This window comes from Dasypus novemcinctus, chromosome 3 (genome assembly GCF_030445035.2).
Source record: "Dasypus novemcinctus isolate mDasNov1 chromosome 3, mDasNov1.1.hap2, whole genome shotgun sequence".
Classification (NCBI taxonomy): domain Eukaryota; kingdom Metazoa; phylum Chordata; class Mammalia; order Cingulata; family Dasypodidae; genus Dasypus; species Dasypus novemcinctus.
The window spans coordinates 92,828,218-92,848,847 of record NC_080675.1 but is presented as its reverse complement, the minus strand read 5'-3'; the positions used below and the strand labels follow the sequence as shown (position 1 = coordinate 92,848,847).

Here is a 20,630-nt window from a genome sequence, read left to right as displayed (position 1 = left end):
TGCCTGAGAGCCTGGTTCTTGTTTTCCTAGATATTTGAAGAGAAGATTTGAGGAGCTTATAGATGTGTGTTAAAAAAAAAATCTAATTATTAAACTAGAAAACAGAACCTTTGTACACAGACACAAAGCAGTTGGGAGGGTCCTGTCTAAAGAAGAGGAGAGAAATGTGCCCCCTGCGAGGGAGGGGAGCTGGGGGCTCCGCGCAGCCAAGGCATCTGGGAGGAAAGGGAAAGTGCAGAGCGCGAGGAGAGGAGCTGTTTTCTGTTTCCTCTAAAGGAAATAAGGAGGAATGAGCTTGGGAATAAGAAGAGTTTAAGAGGATTTTTCTGCTTATGAAGTTGGAAAGATACTTGAACATGTAGTGCCAGGAAATAAAAAAATTCCTGTCTTTAGAGGACTGGACTGACCACCATTAAGCTGGAGATAACTTCCTTGCAGGTCTATGTAGCAGACAGAGCACAGACCAGGTATACTTTATTGAACCTTTGACAGCAGGAATTGGGAAAGGGGAAGATCTTGTCATTTTTGTCATTAGCAAGCATTTCTGAATTCCCCCTAGCTGGGTGCTAACAGCGTCCAGGTCTGGGGAAGGCTACGGAGGGAGAGTGTGTGCAACCTGACTTTCTGGAGCTGGGCTGCAGGCAGAAGTGATTCTTATCTGCTGGGGGAAAGGGGTGGAGTGGGAAGGGAAGGTTGGAGCCAGAGGCGGAGGTTCATGGGTCTTCAGACAAGGGCTAAACTACCTTGGGGGTTTGGTGAATGCCAAGGAAGCCACAGGGTCCAGCAGCCCAGGAAACTCCACGCTGTGGCCTGGCTCCTCTCCCTGGGGGAAGGCCTGGACAGCTTCAGGGTTTTTGCTTTCTAGTTGGAGGCTAAGGGTGGCCTCTCGTCTGAGACATTTTTGGCAGCATCAGCAGGAAAAAGGAAGCTGTGTCTGTGCACGAGATGCTGAAATAGCAGCAGCTGGCCCTTATGTGGTTCCCTGCCCACTACATAAACCTGCCTGATGACAGATACACCAACTCCTCCTGCATTCCCATGCCCCCACTGCCCCCTACTCATAAGCAAGGGTGAAGTAGCCCCAGCAGCTTACTCCCCAAGCCCAGCCTCAGTGACTGGCAGGACGCTGTCATTAGGGCCTCACATTTGTGATCTCATGCACTCCTTCCAACAACCTCCGGGGACAGGCAGGGTTTTACGATCTCCAGCTCACACTGCGGCTGGGCAACTTGGCCAGGAAGAGCTTGCCATTCGAAAGTGGAGCAGAGACCCAGGCTCAGGCAGCCTGGCTCTGGAGGCCACATTTCTTGCCTATAGACCTGTGAGACCTGATGGACAACAAGGAAAATGCCCCAAGCAATGGCTCTGCAGTGCCACCCACCTGGGAGGTGGGGTCTATCCCAGGGCTGAACACCCATCCAAAGATGGCACACTTGCCAAGGAGACCACCTCTTGGGTCCCAGCTATTGGGGTGGGTGGGGGAATCCCTCTATCACCCACCCCCACCAGCATGACAGAAGGAAAGTGTCAGGACCTGCGAAAGACCTCTTCTGCTTTTCAATGTGGGAAAGGACCTGGGAAGGGGTGTGGCCAGGATGGTCACCACCTTCAGCCAAGTGTGTATGTGTTGGAAGCGGGGAGAAGGAGGGCACCAAAACATCTCTTGATCCAGAGCCTCTGAAACATATCCAGTTTTTTACATGAGTTATTAGCTTTTGGAAAGACGTAAAATACCCCAATCCATTGAGAACTCTGGTATCAGAGATTAAACATTGAGACTTCTTAGAAATACAGCTTTGCAGAACTTCTTTAACCTATTCTAACTCACCGAGATCTTTTTCCTTCTCTGCATTTTTATTGTAGTTGTAATTCCAACCACAGGATTGGTCTCCATGGCTTTTCTTCTCCCCAGTTAGATAGCAAACTCATCAAGGGCAGGGCACATGAACAATGACTTTTTTTTAGGAGGTACTGGGGATTGAACCTGGGACCTTGTACATGGGAAGCAGGCACTCAACCACTGAGCTACACCTGCTCACTAGCAATGCTTTTATCCCCAAATCACTTTTCACACTCTCTTCCCAAAGATTTAAAAAAGTGTGAGCTGGTAGGTGGAGGTAAAGGTATAAAGCCAGAAAAATCTTCCCAGGAGTAGCCGGAAGCAGCCAGCACAGCATGGTGCAGTGTCAAGAGAAGGAATCCAAGAGAAGGGTCCCCTCAAGGGCCCACATCCTGGGTAAGTCACTAGCCTGGCTCCCTGTTTCCTTATCTGCTCCATGACAAACTTAATACTGGCCCAGCTTACTGAAAGCAGCTCAAGTCAGAAAATATAGGTGAAAGTGCTTTGTGCAAAGAATCCCACCAGTGAAAATGACTGTACTGCTGAGCAACATCTTAAGTATTCTTTTTTTAAACACCAGACAATTGTATGCAGAATCCATTCATCCAAAGGCACCAGAAAGTCTAAAAGGGGTGTCCTGAGAGCAAGGCCCAGATGAGACTTACATAAGCAGATGGCAGCCAGGAGTCGAAGGCCTGATTCCGGGGGGAAGCAGGTGGGGAAGAGTGGCTGTAACACGTAGTTGGAGAAGGTAAGGGCGATGACAGCTTGGTTGGTGGGGTAGATCACCAGCACCGCGATCCACAGCCTCAGGAACCTGAAGGGGAGCAGGATAGGGCTTGACCTGGAACAGCGATAGAGACCCCCGCCCCTTCCCCCAGAGTGGCAGGATTCAGACTTCATCAGGGGAAAGTCTGGACAAGTCACAGGGCGGCCTTTAGGAGAGGGAGGGAGGTTAAGGGGTGTGTTTCCTTTTTCATTTACAGGGAGGCTGAGGAGAACAGCTGCCTTCAAATGAGACACCCAGCCCTCTGAAATGACAATAAAGTGGTTTAAGAGTGAACAGCTAAGTTTCAACTAGTACTGGCACAGGTCTTGGCATCCCTTCTCTTCCCCCTCTCCTTTGAACATCTCTTCTCTACTATGCTGGCCCCCAGCACCCAGTGATGGAAAAACAAGTTGGCAATCCCCAATTCTGACAGCCAGGACATGCCGAGGGTGTGCCTCCTTAAGCAACTGCCAGGGGAGGCACAGGACCGAGGTTTGCAGGGGCCATGTCCTCCACAACTTTCAGCCCTTTGGGGAGGGCTGAGGAGTTCCACGGCAGCTACAGAAGTCGGGGAAACTGAAGAGCAGGGCCTGGCTCTAGAAGGAGGCCATTACCCTTGGTGATGTGAGAGGAGATTTTCCATATTTCAGGCCATCAGTGTTATTAATCAAGATAAAAGGACTCGGCTTTTGTGATGTGCTTTCCCTGGGAGTTTGTGGTCAATGTGGTCGCCGAGCTCTATCTGCTTCCACTTACAGAAGCTTGCCCACCGAGATCAACAGAGATAAAATTACAAACCAGGTCCCCCTACCGCTTTCAGGAGTATCAAGGGGACACAACGCTACAGACATGGAGCAACAGAGAAATGCTCTTGTTCTCTTTGTCACCCTGGTGATTGGAAACCCATGGCCTAGGCCTCCTCCAATCTGACCTCTTTGTGAACTATATTTCTTCTCCCCTAGCCCTCAGGCATCCACAGATCCTCTTACCCAGCCAGTCCTCCGAAGATGTCCTTGACATAGGAGTAGTCCCCTCCAGATTTGGGGATGGTGACACCCAGCTCGGCATAGCACAGAGCTCCGACCGCTGTGATGAGACCTGTCACAATCCAGACGATGAGCGCGAGGCCCACTGAGCCGGCATTCTCCAGCACACCCTTTGGCGAGACAAAGATTCCAGAGCCGATAATGTTCCCTGCACGAGGAACCAAGGGTAAGAAGGAGAGAAGGCAGTGTCAGCCCAGCAGGCAGGACTGACATTTGCAGGGGCACTCTCATCTCTGATTCTAAAATGCCCTGGGGATTCATAAATCATCTTCAGGCAGATGCATTGAGAAATAATTCTTCCTAAAAGTCTGGTAAAGGAGGGGAAGAGAACTGACATGAACTGAGATAGGAAATTGGTCAGATACTTTACATGTCTTGTTTATTCCTTACGACAACCCTCTGGAGCCAGATAGCATTTCTCTCATTTTTCAGAGGAGTCTCAGAGATAGGGGGTGAGCAGCCCAAGCCCACAGAGTATTATGTGGTGGGGCAGGGATTGGATCCCAGGGTCCACTGACTGGGCTACTCGTGGTCCATCCAAAGTGATAAGGATCACAAGACTGACTGAAAACGGCAGGGCTGGAAGGGTGGACTGCTCTCAGACAGAAGCTTCAAACTGAGCCGATGGGCAATACCTTTGGGACAGATTGTGGACACACCCCAAGACTGGGGGTTTTCAAGATCTATGAGCTTGGATATTATTCCCTAGATGCAATAGCCTCACCCTGTAAAATGGCCCTATAAAAACAGTTCTCATGGTTTGGAAGTGATTTTAGGGTGCGATACGTGCAAAGCCTCAGTGCTATATTCTTCCAAAGGTCATTCCCCTCTGTTGTCTTATGTCACCCTCATAAGTTGATGGAGTTCAGGAGGAGGAGAAAGGGTAGCTATTTCTGCCACTATTTTACAAACCAAGAGTCTGAGACATAGAAGAGTTAAGTGGCTTCCTCAAAATTCCACAGCTACTGATGGGTAAAATTGGATCTAGAAGCCAGGTCTCCTGACACTTAATCCAGCACTTTCCGCTAATCCACTTCTGCTTCAAAGGGCTGGTTTTCTTTCGAGAGGTGAGGCAGCAGCCAGGACAGAGTGGTTGGTGTGTTGGACAGGGGAGGAGAAGTGTGGGGGCAGCTCCTGACATACTTCTTCCCATGTTTTGGTTGTTGTTGCTCATTTATTGTGGCAGTGAAGGCCCACTGGATGGATGCTTTGAAAGCCTTCTCTTCTTGCCCTGTGGGCTGCACCACTAACTGCCTATGGGGAGAAGCAGAGAATAAATGGGCCCAGGGAGAAATGCAGAGTTGGAGTATTATGAGGCCAGTTGGATTTGACAGTGTTCTGAAGACATCTCAAATCTCCACTATCTCTCTTCAGCCATTTGGAACCAGTTCTGGGATAAACAAGATAGAGAGTATAGGAGCCTGTGCTCAACTTTTAGAAACTGACTTTCAGATCTCATCCATAACTCAACCTTAGTCCAGTCCTGACACAATCATTTCTAAACCAAAATTCAATTGCCACACATGCAGCTATTGCAGTCAAATGGGAAAAGAAGAGGCTATTCACTTCCTTTTTTTTTTTTAAGATTTATTTTTTTATTTTCCCCTTACCCCTTCCCCCGCCCTGCTGTTTTTGCTGTCTGTGTCCATTTGCTGTATCATCTTTTCTATTTCTTTTTGTCTTCTCTTTTTCACTTTTCTCCTCTAGGATTGACTGGGATTTGGTCCTGGGGACCTCTGATGTGGAGAGAGGTTCCCTGTCAGCTGCGCCGCCTCAATTCATGGTTTCTACTGCACTTCACCTTGACTCTCCCCTTCGTCTCTCTTTTGTTTTATCATCATCTTGCTGCATGACTCACTTGTGCGGGCACTGGCTCACTGCGTGGGCACTGGCTCACCATGCAGGCATGCTTTCTCTTCTTCTTTTTCACCAGGAGGCCCCAGGGATCGAATTGGGGTCCTCTTATGTGGTAGGTGGAAACCCTATCACTTGAGCCACATCAACTTCCCCTATTCATTTCCTGAAAGGAATAACTTTCTCTTCCTCTGGGATGCAGAATATGCTACCCCTTAAAAAAACTAAGAAATTACGGCATGCATTGAGTAATGGGAGAGAGAGGGGATCCAGAGGGGCATAAAAGCCACAATAACCAGGGAGACTGAAATACAGAATCAGAAAGCATGGAGTCAAAGGAAGCTCATTTCTGTCTCAAACATGCCTTTTTTTCTCTTGGTGCTAACAGTTTACCCTAACAGAACAGAGCTGTTATCCAACTAAGAGAAGAAACAATCCCTGATCTTCACATTTGTGACGTAAATATCAGGCAGAGAAAAGACAGAAAAATGAGATAAGTGCCACCAGTTTGTAGTGGGTTTTCATTTTTTTGCATGTTTATTTAAGGTCTAGGATAGGAGTGAGGACATCTTTCAGCCTTCCTCTCTCCTCAACCAGTCCCCATATGTGCTTTGTATGAAGTGTCAGCTTAGTGGGGACAGAAAGACCTACATGTAGTATCCCAGGACTCACCTGTTAAATGAACTCTTCACCTGCCAGACTACATGTGATGCTGCTCCCTGGAAGATACCAGGTGCTGGGAGGGAGAGAGATTTCTATTATTGCTGAAAAATGATAGTAAACTCCTTGCCTAGCAGGAATTTATCGAAAGAGTGATCCACAGGGCATTTTAAAGCCAGCCAAGAAGAAAGCAATAGAACTAGGGTTATAAAACTAGCTCAAAGGGTTGGAAAAACAATCAATACCAGTTTAAAAACAAGGTTTGACTTTGAGCTCTCAGGTGCTGAAAAGGGAGGGGAGAAGAGCTAGGTATTTCCTAGAGCTAGGAATGTCTGTCTCATGGAGGAAAGTAGGGGTGGATGTTATTTAAAAGATCTGATCTTCTCAGGAATGAAGTGTCAGTGTTCCACTAAAGGTTCTTGGAAAACAAACACTGTTATAGGGATCAGTAAGAACTCCTGCTCTTCCTGACATTTCCATAGTGTGTGCGCGCTCTTCCTCATTCTGGGCCACAGGAGCCACTGAACAGGGGATATTCAACAGCAGCCTTTGGGGGGTTATTCTTGGTTAATGTAACTTACATGGAGCTACTGGAGTGATTGTGAGGGTCACAGTAGTTTGACATTGGGACAAGAGTCCTCATTTTATAAAACCTGGGTTCTTCCCCCAATTTTATTATTTTTTAGGAGGTACCAGGGATTGAACCTGGGACTCTGTATATGGGAAGCAAGCGCTCAACCACTGAGTTATACCTGGTTCTAAACAATCTTAATTTTGACAAAGTTAAAATGACAAACATAAGCACTTAAAAAAAAAAAAAAAGGAGCAATGCTAGTCAAAACTTAGCATTAGGGGACAGGGAAGGAGAGAGTGCCTCTCCCTGGTTCTAGGAAGCCACTACCTAGAAAACCAGAATCAGATAATAGTTCTTCCATTTTAGCAGCCTCTGGAACTTCTGCAGGGGGGTAGGAACATCCCTCATAGAAGAACTATTTTCTGGAACAGAGAGAAGAGTCATTTACTCAAAAAGAATGCCTACCATATACAATCTTTGGTGTGATATTTTGATTAATATTTATCTCTCCTGCTAGACTGAAAGCTCTAGGAGAGCAGGAACTGTGCTGCTTTCCTTTACCTGTGAAGTGCCACACAGTAGGCACTTCAGAAGTGTCTGCCAAATGAAGCAACACTCGCCATCAATCCAGAGTTTATTTTCACAAAGCATTTAATACATCTGTTTCTTTGGAACCTCCAAATCCTGTGAAATATGTCCAGTGTAAATAGGTAAATGAGTAGAGCAACCTACTTGAACCTCAATTCTCATCACAGCCTCAAGCTTTTCCCAAAAGACAAAAGACCTTTCTATGTAAACTGGAGTCTGTTTTACATGCTCCTCTGTAGGCAATGAGGATGGTTCACAGAAAGCACTTACTAAAGAGTTGGAACGCAGATCTGATGTCTTTCTGCTATAGCAGTACTGTCTGATGATTTATAGAATGTTTGTGTCATTATCTTACTTGATTCTCACTTTCTTAGGTGTGCAGACCAAGTCTATCATTCCTACTATACCTTTTGTGAAAATGGAGGCTCAGGGAGGTGAAGAAACTTGATCAAAGGTACACACGTCCTAAGTAGCAGGGCCTAGACTGGAGGCCAAGTCCTTGGACTCCTGGCCCAGGGTTACTTCCACAATTCCATGCTGCCTCTCCTCTAGAAATTGCACAACAGACACTTTAACTGCAGGGTTTTAGACTTGGACCCTGTCCAAATGAGACTTTCCTGAAGTGTCTTTGAAAAAAGGAGAACTGGGGAAGGACTTTTCTATAGCTTTCTCACAGAGATGTAAGTACAAAGTTGATTACTGTGGGGATTTTTTTTCTCCATTGTTTTACTCTCAGACACATTATCTATAAAGTCATTTAAGAATGAGATGCACACCTGTCTGCTATTCCCAAGGCCCTTGAGGTCAGCGTTTCAATCCTCCCCCACCCTCCACCTCAATTAATAAATTAATCATCTTATCATGAAAATCATCTTTGGAAAATGGATCCTAGGATGCCTGGACAATGAGGCCCAGCTTGGCTTGTTCTGTCAAAGAAATGCCAAGCCAATCATGCCATTAAAAGGGGGCCAAGTTGTACCCATGGGCAAGTCTTCACTGGAAAAATAGCTGGAATTGAAAAAATTCCCTATTTGCATGAATAATAACTAACTTCCCCACCTGTAGTCCAATACACCAGTGACTCTCTATTAAGGCATTGCTTAAATCCAGGCCTGTCCACACTAGAATGATGTAGTCAAAGAATTTCCTAGGGCTTTGAACTTCTAATGCCTACAGACCCTCAGATCCAAAAAGTTTTGGCCTTCTTTACTAACTCCTGCTATCCTTGAAATCTAGCCACAGCTTCCTCTTGGGTCTCGAAGGTTCTGGCCACTCCATGATGTTTAGAGAGAGGTGAGGTGAAAATTCTTTGTGCCTCTTGTATAAATTGGCCAGGAGGATCTCAGAGTGCTTCAAGGATGGGGAGAGCAGCATGGAAACGGGGTCTGGTGCATGGAGGAACGGGCTCTGATCCACATAGCAGGCCTGGAAGCCTACCATGCCTCTTAGCCTCTGCACACTTGCCCACCAGGACTGTGCAACCAGCTACCTCAGGGGTGGGGGCAGGTCAAGACTGTGGAGCTGCCATTTCCTGTGGAACAGAGATAAGGAAGGCACTGCAGAACTCTGCTACCCTGGATTCCTTACTGAAAAAGTAGAAAGGGCACCAGTCAGAGGAGACAATGAGTCCTTGTTTTGCCCTCAGTAGTGTGAGATCTGAGAGTAACTTCCTTCATCTGCAGAATGCGGATAATTTTTCCTGCCCTACCTACCTCACAGGATTGCTGTGGGGATCAAGGGAGCTCACATATATGTGGGGGCACTTTATAATCTATGAAATGCTAACAAATACAAGAATTACTAGGATTTGTAGCAAGCAGATGGGATAGAGACCAGCCCTGGAAGAATGTGATGGGTTTGCCTTGGAGGCCTTGGCTCCGAAACAGCACTGTACAGCCAGGACCATGAAGCATTCTCTGAGTCACTTGTCTAGGTATAATTTTTAGATGCCACAGGTGGGCGGGCAGCAGTTAATTGCATCTCAAGAAGTATTTATTAAGCACCTACTCTGTACATGCTTGCTTTGAAAGGTAATTGGAAAGCACTTGTTCATACATGGACTTTTAATGAAATAGATGGAGTCAACTACCACCCACCAGCCACTGAAAGACATTCACCATAGCCCGAGGAGCTAGGAGTGCTGAGCCTTCCAATATGCCCATTAAGGATTTACATGTGGCCTTTAGCATCTCCCTGCCTAGCCAGTAACCAGGCACCAGCAATGAGACTTTGTTTACCTCAGTGGTTCTCAAATGAGAGCAATTGTGCCCCTCAGGGGACATCTGGTAATGTCTGTAAAAATCTTGGGGGAGAGGGCATGTAGTAAGTAGAGGCTGGTTATTTGGCTAAACATCTTACAATGCACAAGACAGCCCCCCACCAAAAAGAATTTTCTGGTGCAAAGGTCAACAGGGCCACAGTTGAGAAACCCGGGTTTATCTTTGTGCCTGGGTATCAACATCTGATTAATCCCTGAAGTTCCTGCCCTCCCGGAATGGTGTAGAGAAGACAAGATCATGCATGTGGACAAAGAGCTGACAACATCAGGTATGTCAGAAGTTGCATGAATGCTTACAGGCAATAGATTAGTAGATATTAGGAACAGAAAGGTCACAGGCTTTGGCTGGACTAAGGCTTCTTGGAAGAAGGGAAGCATGAGACTATGCTGATGAGCAAGCAAATAGGCTCAAATCAACAAAGAGAAAAGGAAAAACAACCAGTCACTAAGCAAGTCACTTTGGTGAAATTGGTTAGTTCTCAACACTCCTGTCCAGTCTAAATTTCTGAACCAGAATTAGTGAATGTTGGGGGCGGGGAGGAGGGGCAGCAACTGGGGATGGGGTGAAAGACAAGCTCAAGGAAAGAAAGAAACCAATATTCATTTCACACTTACCACAGGCTAAGGACTTCACTTTAATATTCCACCAGAAACTCCCATTTTACAGGTCAGTATACTAAGTAATTTGTTCAAGATACCAAAGTTTGTAAATGGGGAAACAGTTTGCAAACCTAAAATTTATCTCCAACGCTCATCTTCTTCTGCTATATCATCAATGATTGTTCCCTCTCACCATGCATTGATGCAAATCATGGAAAATTTCATTACAAGCGGTTCCACTTCCAGCAGCAGGGCCCCTTAACAATTACCTTCTTATCCCTAAGGCAACCCAACTGCCTATATCAGCTGCTTTCCAAACGTGCTGTGAAGAACAGTGCTTTTTAGAAGCAGCTAAAGTCCCCCATACCCCAGCATGGGACATGACTCCTGGAGATGAGCCTCCCTGGCACTGAGGGATTATTACCAAGTGCCAACTAGCAATGCATTTAGAAAAAGACCTAGACCAAAAGGGGTAAATATTAAATACAAATGTGTTTTTATGGTAAGAGATTTCAAAGTGAATTGGGAGGTCATTTCAGAGATTATGCTCATACACATCTAAGGAGGAGCTCACTGACTGCTGCAGTAAACAATGTCTCAAGCAGGGGTGCTCCTGAGGGCTCTAGAGATATTTGGACACTATAGGCAGCAGAGATAATTCCAGGTTTTTGGCACCCTGTCAGTGGACCTTACCTTGAAATATACAAGTTACCTCCTCAATGTATCAGAGTTGGATCCATTTATAATTTTCCTACACATGTTCTGCCCCTTTTATTTGAACCTATAATTAGCACTATACTCATTAAATATATGTCCCAGAGATTTAAATCTTCCAGATTTCATATGGCAGTTTGGCCCTGAATCTCAGCAGAGTTGCAACCAACACCAACTCTCCAGTTCACTGGACTCACCCAGGGCAACTAACAAAAGGATGATGATGGGCAATGCCCATCCCCCAAAACAGGGAGTATCTACAACTGCAAGCAAGACAGTTCCACCCATCTGCTCCATGAGATCTAAGCCCCTCTCAATTGTAAACAGAGTGGGCATCACCATTCCCAAATCCTCAAGATTGAGGAATGAACAAACATAAGGGGGGAATATAACTAAGGACTAAAGTAGACATAATTATTCTAGTAACGGAAGAACTGGTAACATTGATATAAAGACAGTGGTTACCAGAGGTTCTGAGGCAGGGAGAGGGAAGAACAGATGTAACATGGGGCATTTTGGGGACATTGGAATTGTCCTGCATGACATTGTAATGATGGATACAGGTCATTATACATTTTGTCAAAACCTATAAAACTGTGTAGTGCAAAGTGTAAACTATAATGTAAACTACAGACAATGGTGAATAGCAATACTTCAGCATATGTTCATAAATTGTAACAAATGTACCACACTAATGTAAGATGTTGTTAATGGAGAAAATTGTGGGAAGGGGAGGGGGTGAGGTATATAGGAATCCCCTATATTTTTGATGTAACATTTATGTAATCTAAAGCTTCTTTAAGAATAATAAAAATATAAAATAAAAGCCAACTAAAAAAAAAGAAGCAGCTAAAGCCTTTATCATTTTATAGGTATATAGACAAGCACCTTAAAAAAATGTATGTGTGTATATATATATAGGTAAGAAAAAAACCCTAATAATTCTGCCCCAATGGTACTGTCTCTAGTAGTCTGCTTTCGCAAACTGCAGCTCAATGTGAGGTTGCCAGGTATATCTTCAGGCATATTGTCAAATCCTCTCCCCAGGGGTGACGTCACTCCTCATGCCGAGGATATTTAAAGCAGGGAGCAAACCACTGGGAAGGCTGTGTTCATGACAAAGGATGAGGGACAAGATGTGATCGATAAAGCTTTTCAGTTCAAACTTCACTCGTTCTATAAATAAAACAGCTTAAAATAGATTTGAGGGATTATTTTGCTTCTTAGAAATGAAATTCACCAGTGCTAGCAAATTTCATCAGGGCCTAGTTTATAATATGTTCAGTGAGTGTTTATGGAATAATCCCGAATCCTGTGGCCCATCCCTGGCCCAGGAATAGTCTGTGGTTTGCCAGATCTTCAGGGAGCAGGGCCTCGGGGGTCTCCTCTGGAGGCCGGTGCTGGGAGGGGAACAAAGCAGGGTCCTTCTTGCTCAGTGTGCCCAGCAGGGAGGGACAAATTGGAAGGGAACAGTTCCTAGACCCTGGATTCCTGAATGGTGGATGTTTCCCATAGTTCAAAATGTCCTCTTGGAATTATTTGCTTGTGTCCACTTTTCTAGATGCCCCCTACTCAACAGCAGCACCAACACCACAGCAACAACAGAAATTCCTGAGACATTTCTTCCTAGGAAGCTGTGTTGCTGGATTATCCCTCAGAGGAACAGCAGAAAACCTTGGTAGCCTGGCAACTTTGAGACGATTCACTCCACTTCAATAAACTGAATTAATTTTTAGAAGTTGTATATAGGATGCCTCTCTGAGAAGGTCATTTGATTTGAGTAAAAGGGTGTTTGCTGTTCTAAATGGGCTATTGGGTTCTGTCTCTGGGACACTTTTTTTTTTTTTATTAACCCATCAGATTCCCATTTTCTTTCCCCAACCCTAAGTGTCTCCTACTAGTCACTCATTCTGCATACCTCTGCTCTTTGAGGGTACAGGTCTCAGCCCTGCCAGCAGGAGGCACAACAAACTGCTCCCTGAATTCCCTGGTTCCTGGAGCTGGGAAGCGTACAGCAGGATTCCTGGTCCCCAGCCACCGGGTGCTCCAGGCTGAGTGTTTCAATGCCTGGATGGAAATCCTGGCTCTGTGGTCTCTGAGTTACTTACCCATTTGAACCCTCTGTTTCTATAACGGTTCTTATTTCATGGGATTTGGTGAGAATATTCATCAAGTACTATGACCTCTACATAGTAAATGCTTAATAAATGGTAGCTACTTATTACTATTATAGTGCCTTTCTCTATGCACCATGAGGTACTTGTTTTGACAAGCCTCATAGCTAGCTTCTGGACCACAGCAATTTCAATCCAACCTCATGTTGGTTTCTGCGAACACCAGGGTCTTAGCTGAGGCAGTCCTGTCCTCCATAACCTAACATTAAAGTAGGCGTTAATTGCTTAGTTGATAAACAAAACTGCCCAATTTGTTTTGAAGCAAAGATGAAGCCTGAAACTAACCAAACATTAAGAATTGACAATTCTTATTGACAATTATGATCAATGCAATGCTATATAAACTCTTTTTCTTATGTTTCCAGTAAGTATATTAAAGCCTAAAGTTAATACCTGAAATTACTAAATCGCGCTAAACTGACCTTACATTTGTTGATGGTTGTTTCAAAACTAGGCTTACCCTTGTGTATGTTTACCATTGTGATGGGAACCACCCCACCCTGCCCTTTCTGAATCCATAAACCCCCCTCCCCCCCTCCCCCTTGTTCAGGGAAGGCAGATTTGGCACAGATACCCCCTCCTTCCGCTGGTGTTAAAAAAAAACCTGCTTTCTCTTGTGACCATCCCAGTATGGACTCCAATTCATCTGCACCGGGCAAGAACCCAGAGGGACCCCTGTGGGGTTTCCTTCACTTCTGTCTCAGAGTTTTCTTTGAGAACAATGAAAGTCTTAGTTTAAACATGTTTTTGTCCTGTATGAACCAAATCTTAACCCCTCCAGGTTTCAAAACGAAAAAAAAAAAAAAGAAACTCAAATGTAATTTTGACACTCCCTCCCTCTGTTCAATGTCACTTTTCATACATGTAAGTGACTTACAGGTCAGGCTAAAGTTTCATAAATAACAACAACAAAAGAAAGATCCAATTTCAATTTATCCTTTTTTGTACTGTGAAATGGAAACTTTATGACATTGTAAATTATTAGTCAGTTTTTCTGAATGTAAAGTGTGAAAACAGAACTGTATTTTGATGTATTTGGTGATTTCATGGTTTTTTTGGGGGAAGAATTAAAGAGCATGTGCCTAGAAATAGTGACTGCTTGAATATGGTATTTACTTGCACTCTTTCAATACATCAAGATTCCTGTTCATTTTAGAATACAATAAAAGACAGATGTGAGTTGTTAAAAACGAAAACAAAACCTTGGGATTAGAAATTAATACATCATGTTAGGGACTAAAATATAAAATCTTCTAAAGGGGCATGGACCACACAGGCCCAAAGATCTTTTGGACCTAAAATTTTTCCAAATCAGCACACTGCCATTTCAATATGATTATACCTACAGTTATACTTCTATGTTGACAGATATCCTAAAAGGAAAAAAAAGCTTTTCCCAACTTTTTCAGTATTAGACACTCACCATGGCCTTGCCAAACTCCAACCTCAGGGTGATCTTTCTCCATGGCCCACTCCCCTGCCACACAATACCCACCAGGCTTTGGCTATGGAGTCCAACCACTTCAGTTCTCAATGGTGTGACTTTGGGCAAATTACCTACCAGCTCTGTGACTCTATTAAAGTGGAGATATTTATAACAGCTACTTCCACAGGATTGTTGTTAGGATTAAATAAGAAAGTATACGTAAAGGGCTTATAACACAGGAACTGACATTTGGAAAGAGCTCAATAAATACAACTTTCAAAAAATCCTGCTAGTGGGGAGACAGTGATCTAGATGCAAAGTAGCTGGACGTGCATCCAAGGTTGCCCTGAGGCAAATATACAAAGTTCCCACATGAGCATAGCTTATATTAAAAATGGTGACAAATTATGATCATTTTTCTTTAGGCTGTGGAGCTGCCTGTTTGCCTTCAGGCCCAGGTTCTGAGTACATACTTAAGTACATAACTAGTATAAAGAGACTTACTATGCAGGAACTCTGTGGGTGCCTCTAACATACATGCTGGAAAGGGCCCTGGTCCAAAAGGAAAGTACAGCATATGCAGCTGGGGGAGCTGATGGGAGTATGGCCTGTGCTACCCTGACCCCACAGCAGCTGAGCTGCCCCTCTGCTCATCCCAAACCTTCCTTCAGCTGCACCAGGGAACATGGCTTTTTCCTATCCCCAACATTGGGACACTTCCTCGCTGGGAACACAACCCTAATTGCTTCATCTATAAAACTGAGTAAGAATCTCAGGCCAGGTCCTTAGGCAAAAGGGAGTCAGAATAGAAATATAATGAATAATGCTCAAGAGATTGATTCAGGATTCAGACAAGCTCTGGGTTTGAATCCTGACTCCAATACTTTCTAAAGTGTGAACTTTGGCAAGTTATTTATCCTTCTGAGCCTCTATTTCCTTATCTGGAGGGGGCGATAATAAGTGCATACCATACAGGATAATTGTGAGTAATAAATAAGAGAGTATATGTTAGGGGACTGGACTAGTGCCTGGCATAAAAGTGTCTAGCGGAGTAGGTATAGCTCAGTGGTTGAGCATCTGCTTCTCATGTATGAGGCCCTGGTACCCACCCCCCCAAAAAAGTATTTAATAGGGACAGCTGTTAACAATAGATTTGGTATCATTAATAAATGAATTTTGTTGCTCCTTCACACTGTCTTTAGTGGGGGGACTCCACATTCATGGTGAAATCTAAGTTCATCTGCTGCCAATAGGCTTTTGAATTTCCTTAGCCAAGTACATGAAATTCAACAGCCTGGTTAGGTTAGGGCAAAGGTGATGCTAAAAATTTAAAATGAAAAAAACAAAATAAAATAAAATAAAATTAAAACAAACCAATCATCATCCAGGTTGATGAAATTATCCCTAGCTTCACAGTTTTCAAGCCAGGTTCCCAAAAACCCTTCAGATAAATGGTTCTTATTACTACCATCTTCAGATTTTTGTCTGAGTCAGTTAAATTCAACAATCATTTAGTACTCCACTAAACACTAAAGATTCTGAGATGTACAAGATAAAACTTTGCTCAAGGAAATAACAGTTTAGTCGTTATCCTTTTACCAACAAAATGTTTAAGAATCATGCTTTCCACTTCCTCTCTCCCCACTTCATTCAAGCTCCTTCTCAGTCTGGCTCTTGGGGAGAACTTCTCTTCCTTTGTGCTACCCACAATTTCACCTCACTTTGCCCTCCTTTCAGCTCTTACACATCTAAATCATATCATTAATTTTCTTTCTTTTTTTTAAAGAATTATTTATTTCTCCCCACTCCCTTATTGTTTTTCATTTGCTGTGTCTGTTTGTGTCCCTTGTTTCTTTTAGGAGGCACCAGGAGCTGAACCCCTGACCTCTGGTGTGGGAGGGAGGTGCCTAACCATGTGAGCCACCTTCACTCCTTGCTCTGTCATGTCTCTCATTTTGTTTTTTCTTCTCATGTTTCTTGTTGCATCAGCTCACTGCACTTGCATATCACGTCAACTCACTGTTATCTTTTTTTTTTCAGGAGGCACCAGGAACCTCTCCTCCCCATTTTGCTGTGTCTCTCACTATGTTTTTTCTTCTTGTGTTTCTTGTTGTGTCAGCTTGCCGTCTTCTTTCGGTAGCACCAGGATCTGAACCAGTGACCTCCCATGTGGTAGGTGGGAGCCCTGTTGCCTGAGCCACATCTGCTTCCCTCATTAATTTTCTATGTTCTCTGTTTAATGCATAAGAATTTCACTTATCCAATCAGATTACAAGTGACTATAGGGCATGAATTCTCTATTAGTTAGTTTTATATTCCCATAACACCTGCCACCCTGCAATTCCTACTTTAGATCATCAATGATGATTATGAATGAATAAATCTTAAACTCTCTGAACTTGTGAGAAACATATAGTTTAACTTATCCTTCTAAGTCAAATAGGTGTGAGACAGATTTGGGACAAATGCTACTTTCCCATACCTCTTCATCTGACTCACTTAGGACATTTCCTTTTCTTTTTACCTTTTTTTAACCTTTTAATTCTTTTTCTTTCATAATGTTGATGTTGAACACCAGATCACTTAATTCTGCCTGGAAAATGTTCTTCTATTTTTGCATTTGGTCGGGAGAAAACTTGAATCACTATCATCCACTCAGAAACCCCTCTAAAGAGAACAGGGCAGCTGAGGGCAAGCATGTCTGCAACTCAACAGCCACCCAGGAGGCAAAGTGGAAAGGATTTGCCTTCATACCATCCCAGAGGAGAAATCCATCTCTAATCCTAGCTTAACCGGAGGAAGGATAGTGTCTATTCACCACACAGGAGTCTCACACTGTGATTTCTCCAAAATCACATATTTAGGATCTCTTTTCACCATAGAGCACCAGAGTTGTTATTCTTGTTATTGTAATGACACCATGAGGAGCTATAGGACTATTCTCACATTGAAGTGCCTTCCATGAGGTTATGGACATATCAGTGGTCACAGCCACCCAAATGAAATCGTACTTATGACACCTGAATATTCCCATTTCTTCATAGTCAAAAAACATTAAGGAAAGAGACAAACAACCTCAATATGTAGGAAAATGTCCTCTACCCTTGAATTCCTGCACATTCCGAGGCAGGAGGTTTGAGTGTGCTTGTGTACATGTGGGTGTGCACCTCTGTGTATGAATCAGAACCTTCTCACTGGGAGGAAACTGCGTGATCCTATCAAACTGGTGAAAGAGGTAACAGGCTCTGGGTTATTTACAGACGGTAAATCAGCATGTGCTAAATGTACTGAGTGCTTTGCTGATCTTATTTTTTTAGAACAATATAGATAGAGGGTAGGAGAGACAAAGAGAAGTTAATGAGTTTCATATAATGACTACAATTTTTTAATATATAACATTACCTTTCTAATAACTGTAGATGCCTGGAAAACCTCCCAGAGTCAGAGAATTAGATAAAATGGGATTCCATTTGGAAAAGAGAGTACAGATAGTATGATCACTGAAGTCTGGGTGTAGAGGTGAAGAGGATTAGCTGAATACTGTGCTGATTTTATTTGATTTCAAGGGTGTTCTCCAGTGTCACTATTGCTCAGGTGCCAAAAAAGACTCTGTTCTACTGCCTGGGACATGGGAGCATCCAAAGCAAATGGTTCATGGGCACCAGGACACACTAAGCCTTCACAAAAGAACCCTGGAGCAATGACACAAAAATGCATCTGGGCATGACAGTCCTGTACCCCTTCCTCTGGGAAGAAGGTAAAGCCTCTGTCAAGGACAACAGAAGAAACTCATCCTGTGAGAGCAGTGATGAGCCATTACTTGCCATCCATCTCCAGGGTTTCTCTGGAAAGAGGAGAATATGCTGTTGGAGACAGGGCCAAATTTAGGACCCCTGTCCTATAGAAGGCAGTCCTGCCTGACCTGCACTTGCACTCTCAGGGGCACCCAGGCTGCCCAGCTTCAGCACCTCCCAGCCGGAACACACGTCTACCCCAAACAGTCCTCCTCAACTCCCATTATACCCTTACAGGAAGGCACAATCTGTCTCCTCTTTGCTTTACAATTTCCTCCTCTGAGAAATGGGAATAACAGCGCTGTCATATCTACTTCACAAAGTGAATGTGCTGTATAAGATAGAAAAAGCTATATAAATTCAAGGCATTCTTATTGGTTGTTGCTATTTTTCTTGTTACACACCCTCTAGGACCATAGTGTCATATAACATAAATAAGAACATATCTACTAAATCCGTCTTGAAAGCCAGTGCACAGACTGCTGAGGAGATGGCTGCATGAGCGCTCGTTAAAAATTTCAGGTCTCCAGTCCCACCTTGAGGCTACTGAATCAGTGCCTCCAGGTCTGGAGCCTGGAGATCTTTGTTTTTTGAAAAGCTCCCAGGTAATGCTGTCCATCAGCCAGATTTGTGATCCCCAATCTGCTCCAGGCTATGAACACCGGGCAGAACCCTTAAGTCTAGCTTGGAGGGAGAGAAGCATGACATATATCTCTTGTTCATTTCCATGCCTCTCAAAATTGACCATGGGGGCTGGGTTATAGCACAGGGGACTGACACTCCTTTTCTAGGGGATTGGGAAGGAAAGATAGTGCTTGAGAGGTGCTAAGGTTCCACAACAGGACCAGCAAAGAAGGGGGGGACGGTCGGTGGGACAGGGAATTGGACTCACCTACGATGATTCCACAAGCACTGACCAATCCAATCTCTTTCTTCAGGGCTACTCCGCCCCCTCCGGAAACCGTGCCTGCGCTGGCCTCCGGCTCGCTCCCACCTGGGTGGTTATTTTCAGTGCTGTTTCGGTGCCTGGCACCGTTTTCCATCTTTCTTAGTAGAATTTCAATCTCCACAAGATCTCTCTCTTTCTAAGTGTGTGTGTGTGTGTGTGTGTAAATTATTTAGAGAGAGCTTTTCAAGTTAAAATGTCCTTTTCCGAAATAAGGACCACTCCTACCCTCTAAAAAAGACACAGGCAGATAAAAGTGGAAGTTGAAAATATTCCTATTGAAACTTTCTTGTCACTCGTGCTTACAAACAAGGAAAGTATTGTTAAAACGGGGGAAAACAGAGACACACATATTTAAATATAAAAATAGAACTGTACCAGCTACTCCCTCTGGAATTCTCCTGAAAGGGATGCAGATCTTCAGAAATCAGGATGGCTCTGCTCTGTGTACCGGGCCGTGGCTGATTTCAGACGTACCAAAAAGATTTCCCTTCAGCTCTCACCCTAAATAAGCAGAGATTGTCTTTACTTCCCCTTAGCCTTTTCTTTTGTAATGAGGATAAAAGTAGCTTTCAATAAATTGAAGGGGGAAAAAAAAGGCAATCCTCAGGTACTTTCTGTCCTTTCAGGAAAATAAATTGTGGACTCGACCGGTTTGCTCTCGATCTTGTTTCCACCTGACGTGGGTTTCTTTTCCCCTCCCCGTCTCTGCCTTGCGCTTTCCCCCCGATGTCCTCTAATTCCTTGCTCGCTTCTCGTCCTTGTTTTCCGGCTCGCGATCCCCGTCCTTCGGGCTCTGGCGGATCCACCTCGCCGGGTCGCCGGAGGGCGCCTCCACGCGTGAGCGCCGCCCGCCCGCCGCCGCCTTTATTTGCCGAGCGAGGCCCCGCCCCCCCTTCTGGTTCCTCTCCATCCTGAGTGCTGTCTCCTCCCTCCGGTTCGATTTAAATACCAGCACGGCCCCCAGAGAACACTGAAAAAAAAAACATGGATTAAAATATTTCTCCTTGTGATCATCTCTCTCCATCTTTTATCTCTTAACGAGGTGGAAGCAAAATCCTTCCATGTCAACCGTTCCGGGAGAGCTCATAAGCCAGGATAACGTTACAGGTCATACAGCATTTGTGAGCTTTACGAATAAGCGAGCAGTTGTTCAGACACCTTTGATGCCACCAGAAATAAACAAGCTAATGAACTAAAATGTTTACGTCCGGATCATTCAAGGATACATAGTCTACAAGTTTCTGAAAGGGGTGGGGAAGTGGTTTCTGGTGGGAGTGGGGAGAGGAAAGAATTAAGAATAATGGCAAAGAGGTTCATTTCCTATAATTCTGAGCTATGAAGAGCATAGAGGAGGAGAGTGCATG

The 20,630-nt window shown here is 44.3% G+C and overlaps 1 protein-coding gene across 1 annotated transcript in view; it reads right to left on the bottom strand.

Annotated features, from left to right (window-relative positions):
• The window catches only part of SLC7A8 (solute carrier family 7 member 8), a 51,102-nt gene extending 30,733 nt beyond the window's left edge, over positions 1-20,369 (bottom strand). The window contains exons 1-3 of the mRNA XM_004474547.4: positions 19,210-20,369; positions 3,599-3,803; positions 2,506-2,657 (exon numbers count right to left, since the gene is read on the bottom strand). Coding sequence (XP_004474604.1) covers positions 2,506-2,657; positions 3,599-3,803; positions 19,210-19,360 — 508 coding nt within the window. The 5' untranslated portion in view covers positions 19,361-20,369. The remainder of the gene's footprint in view (positions 1-2,505; positions 2,658-3,598; positions 3,804-19,209) is intronic.
• Positions 20,370-20,630: the final 261 nt, after the last annotated feature.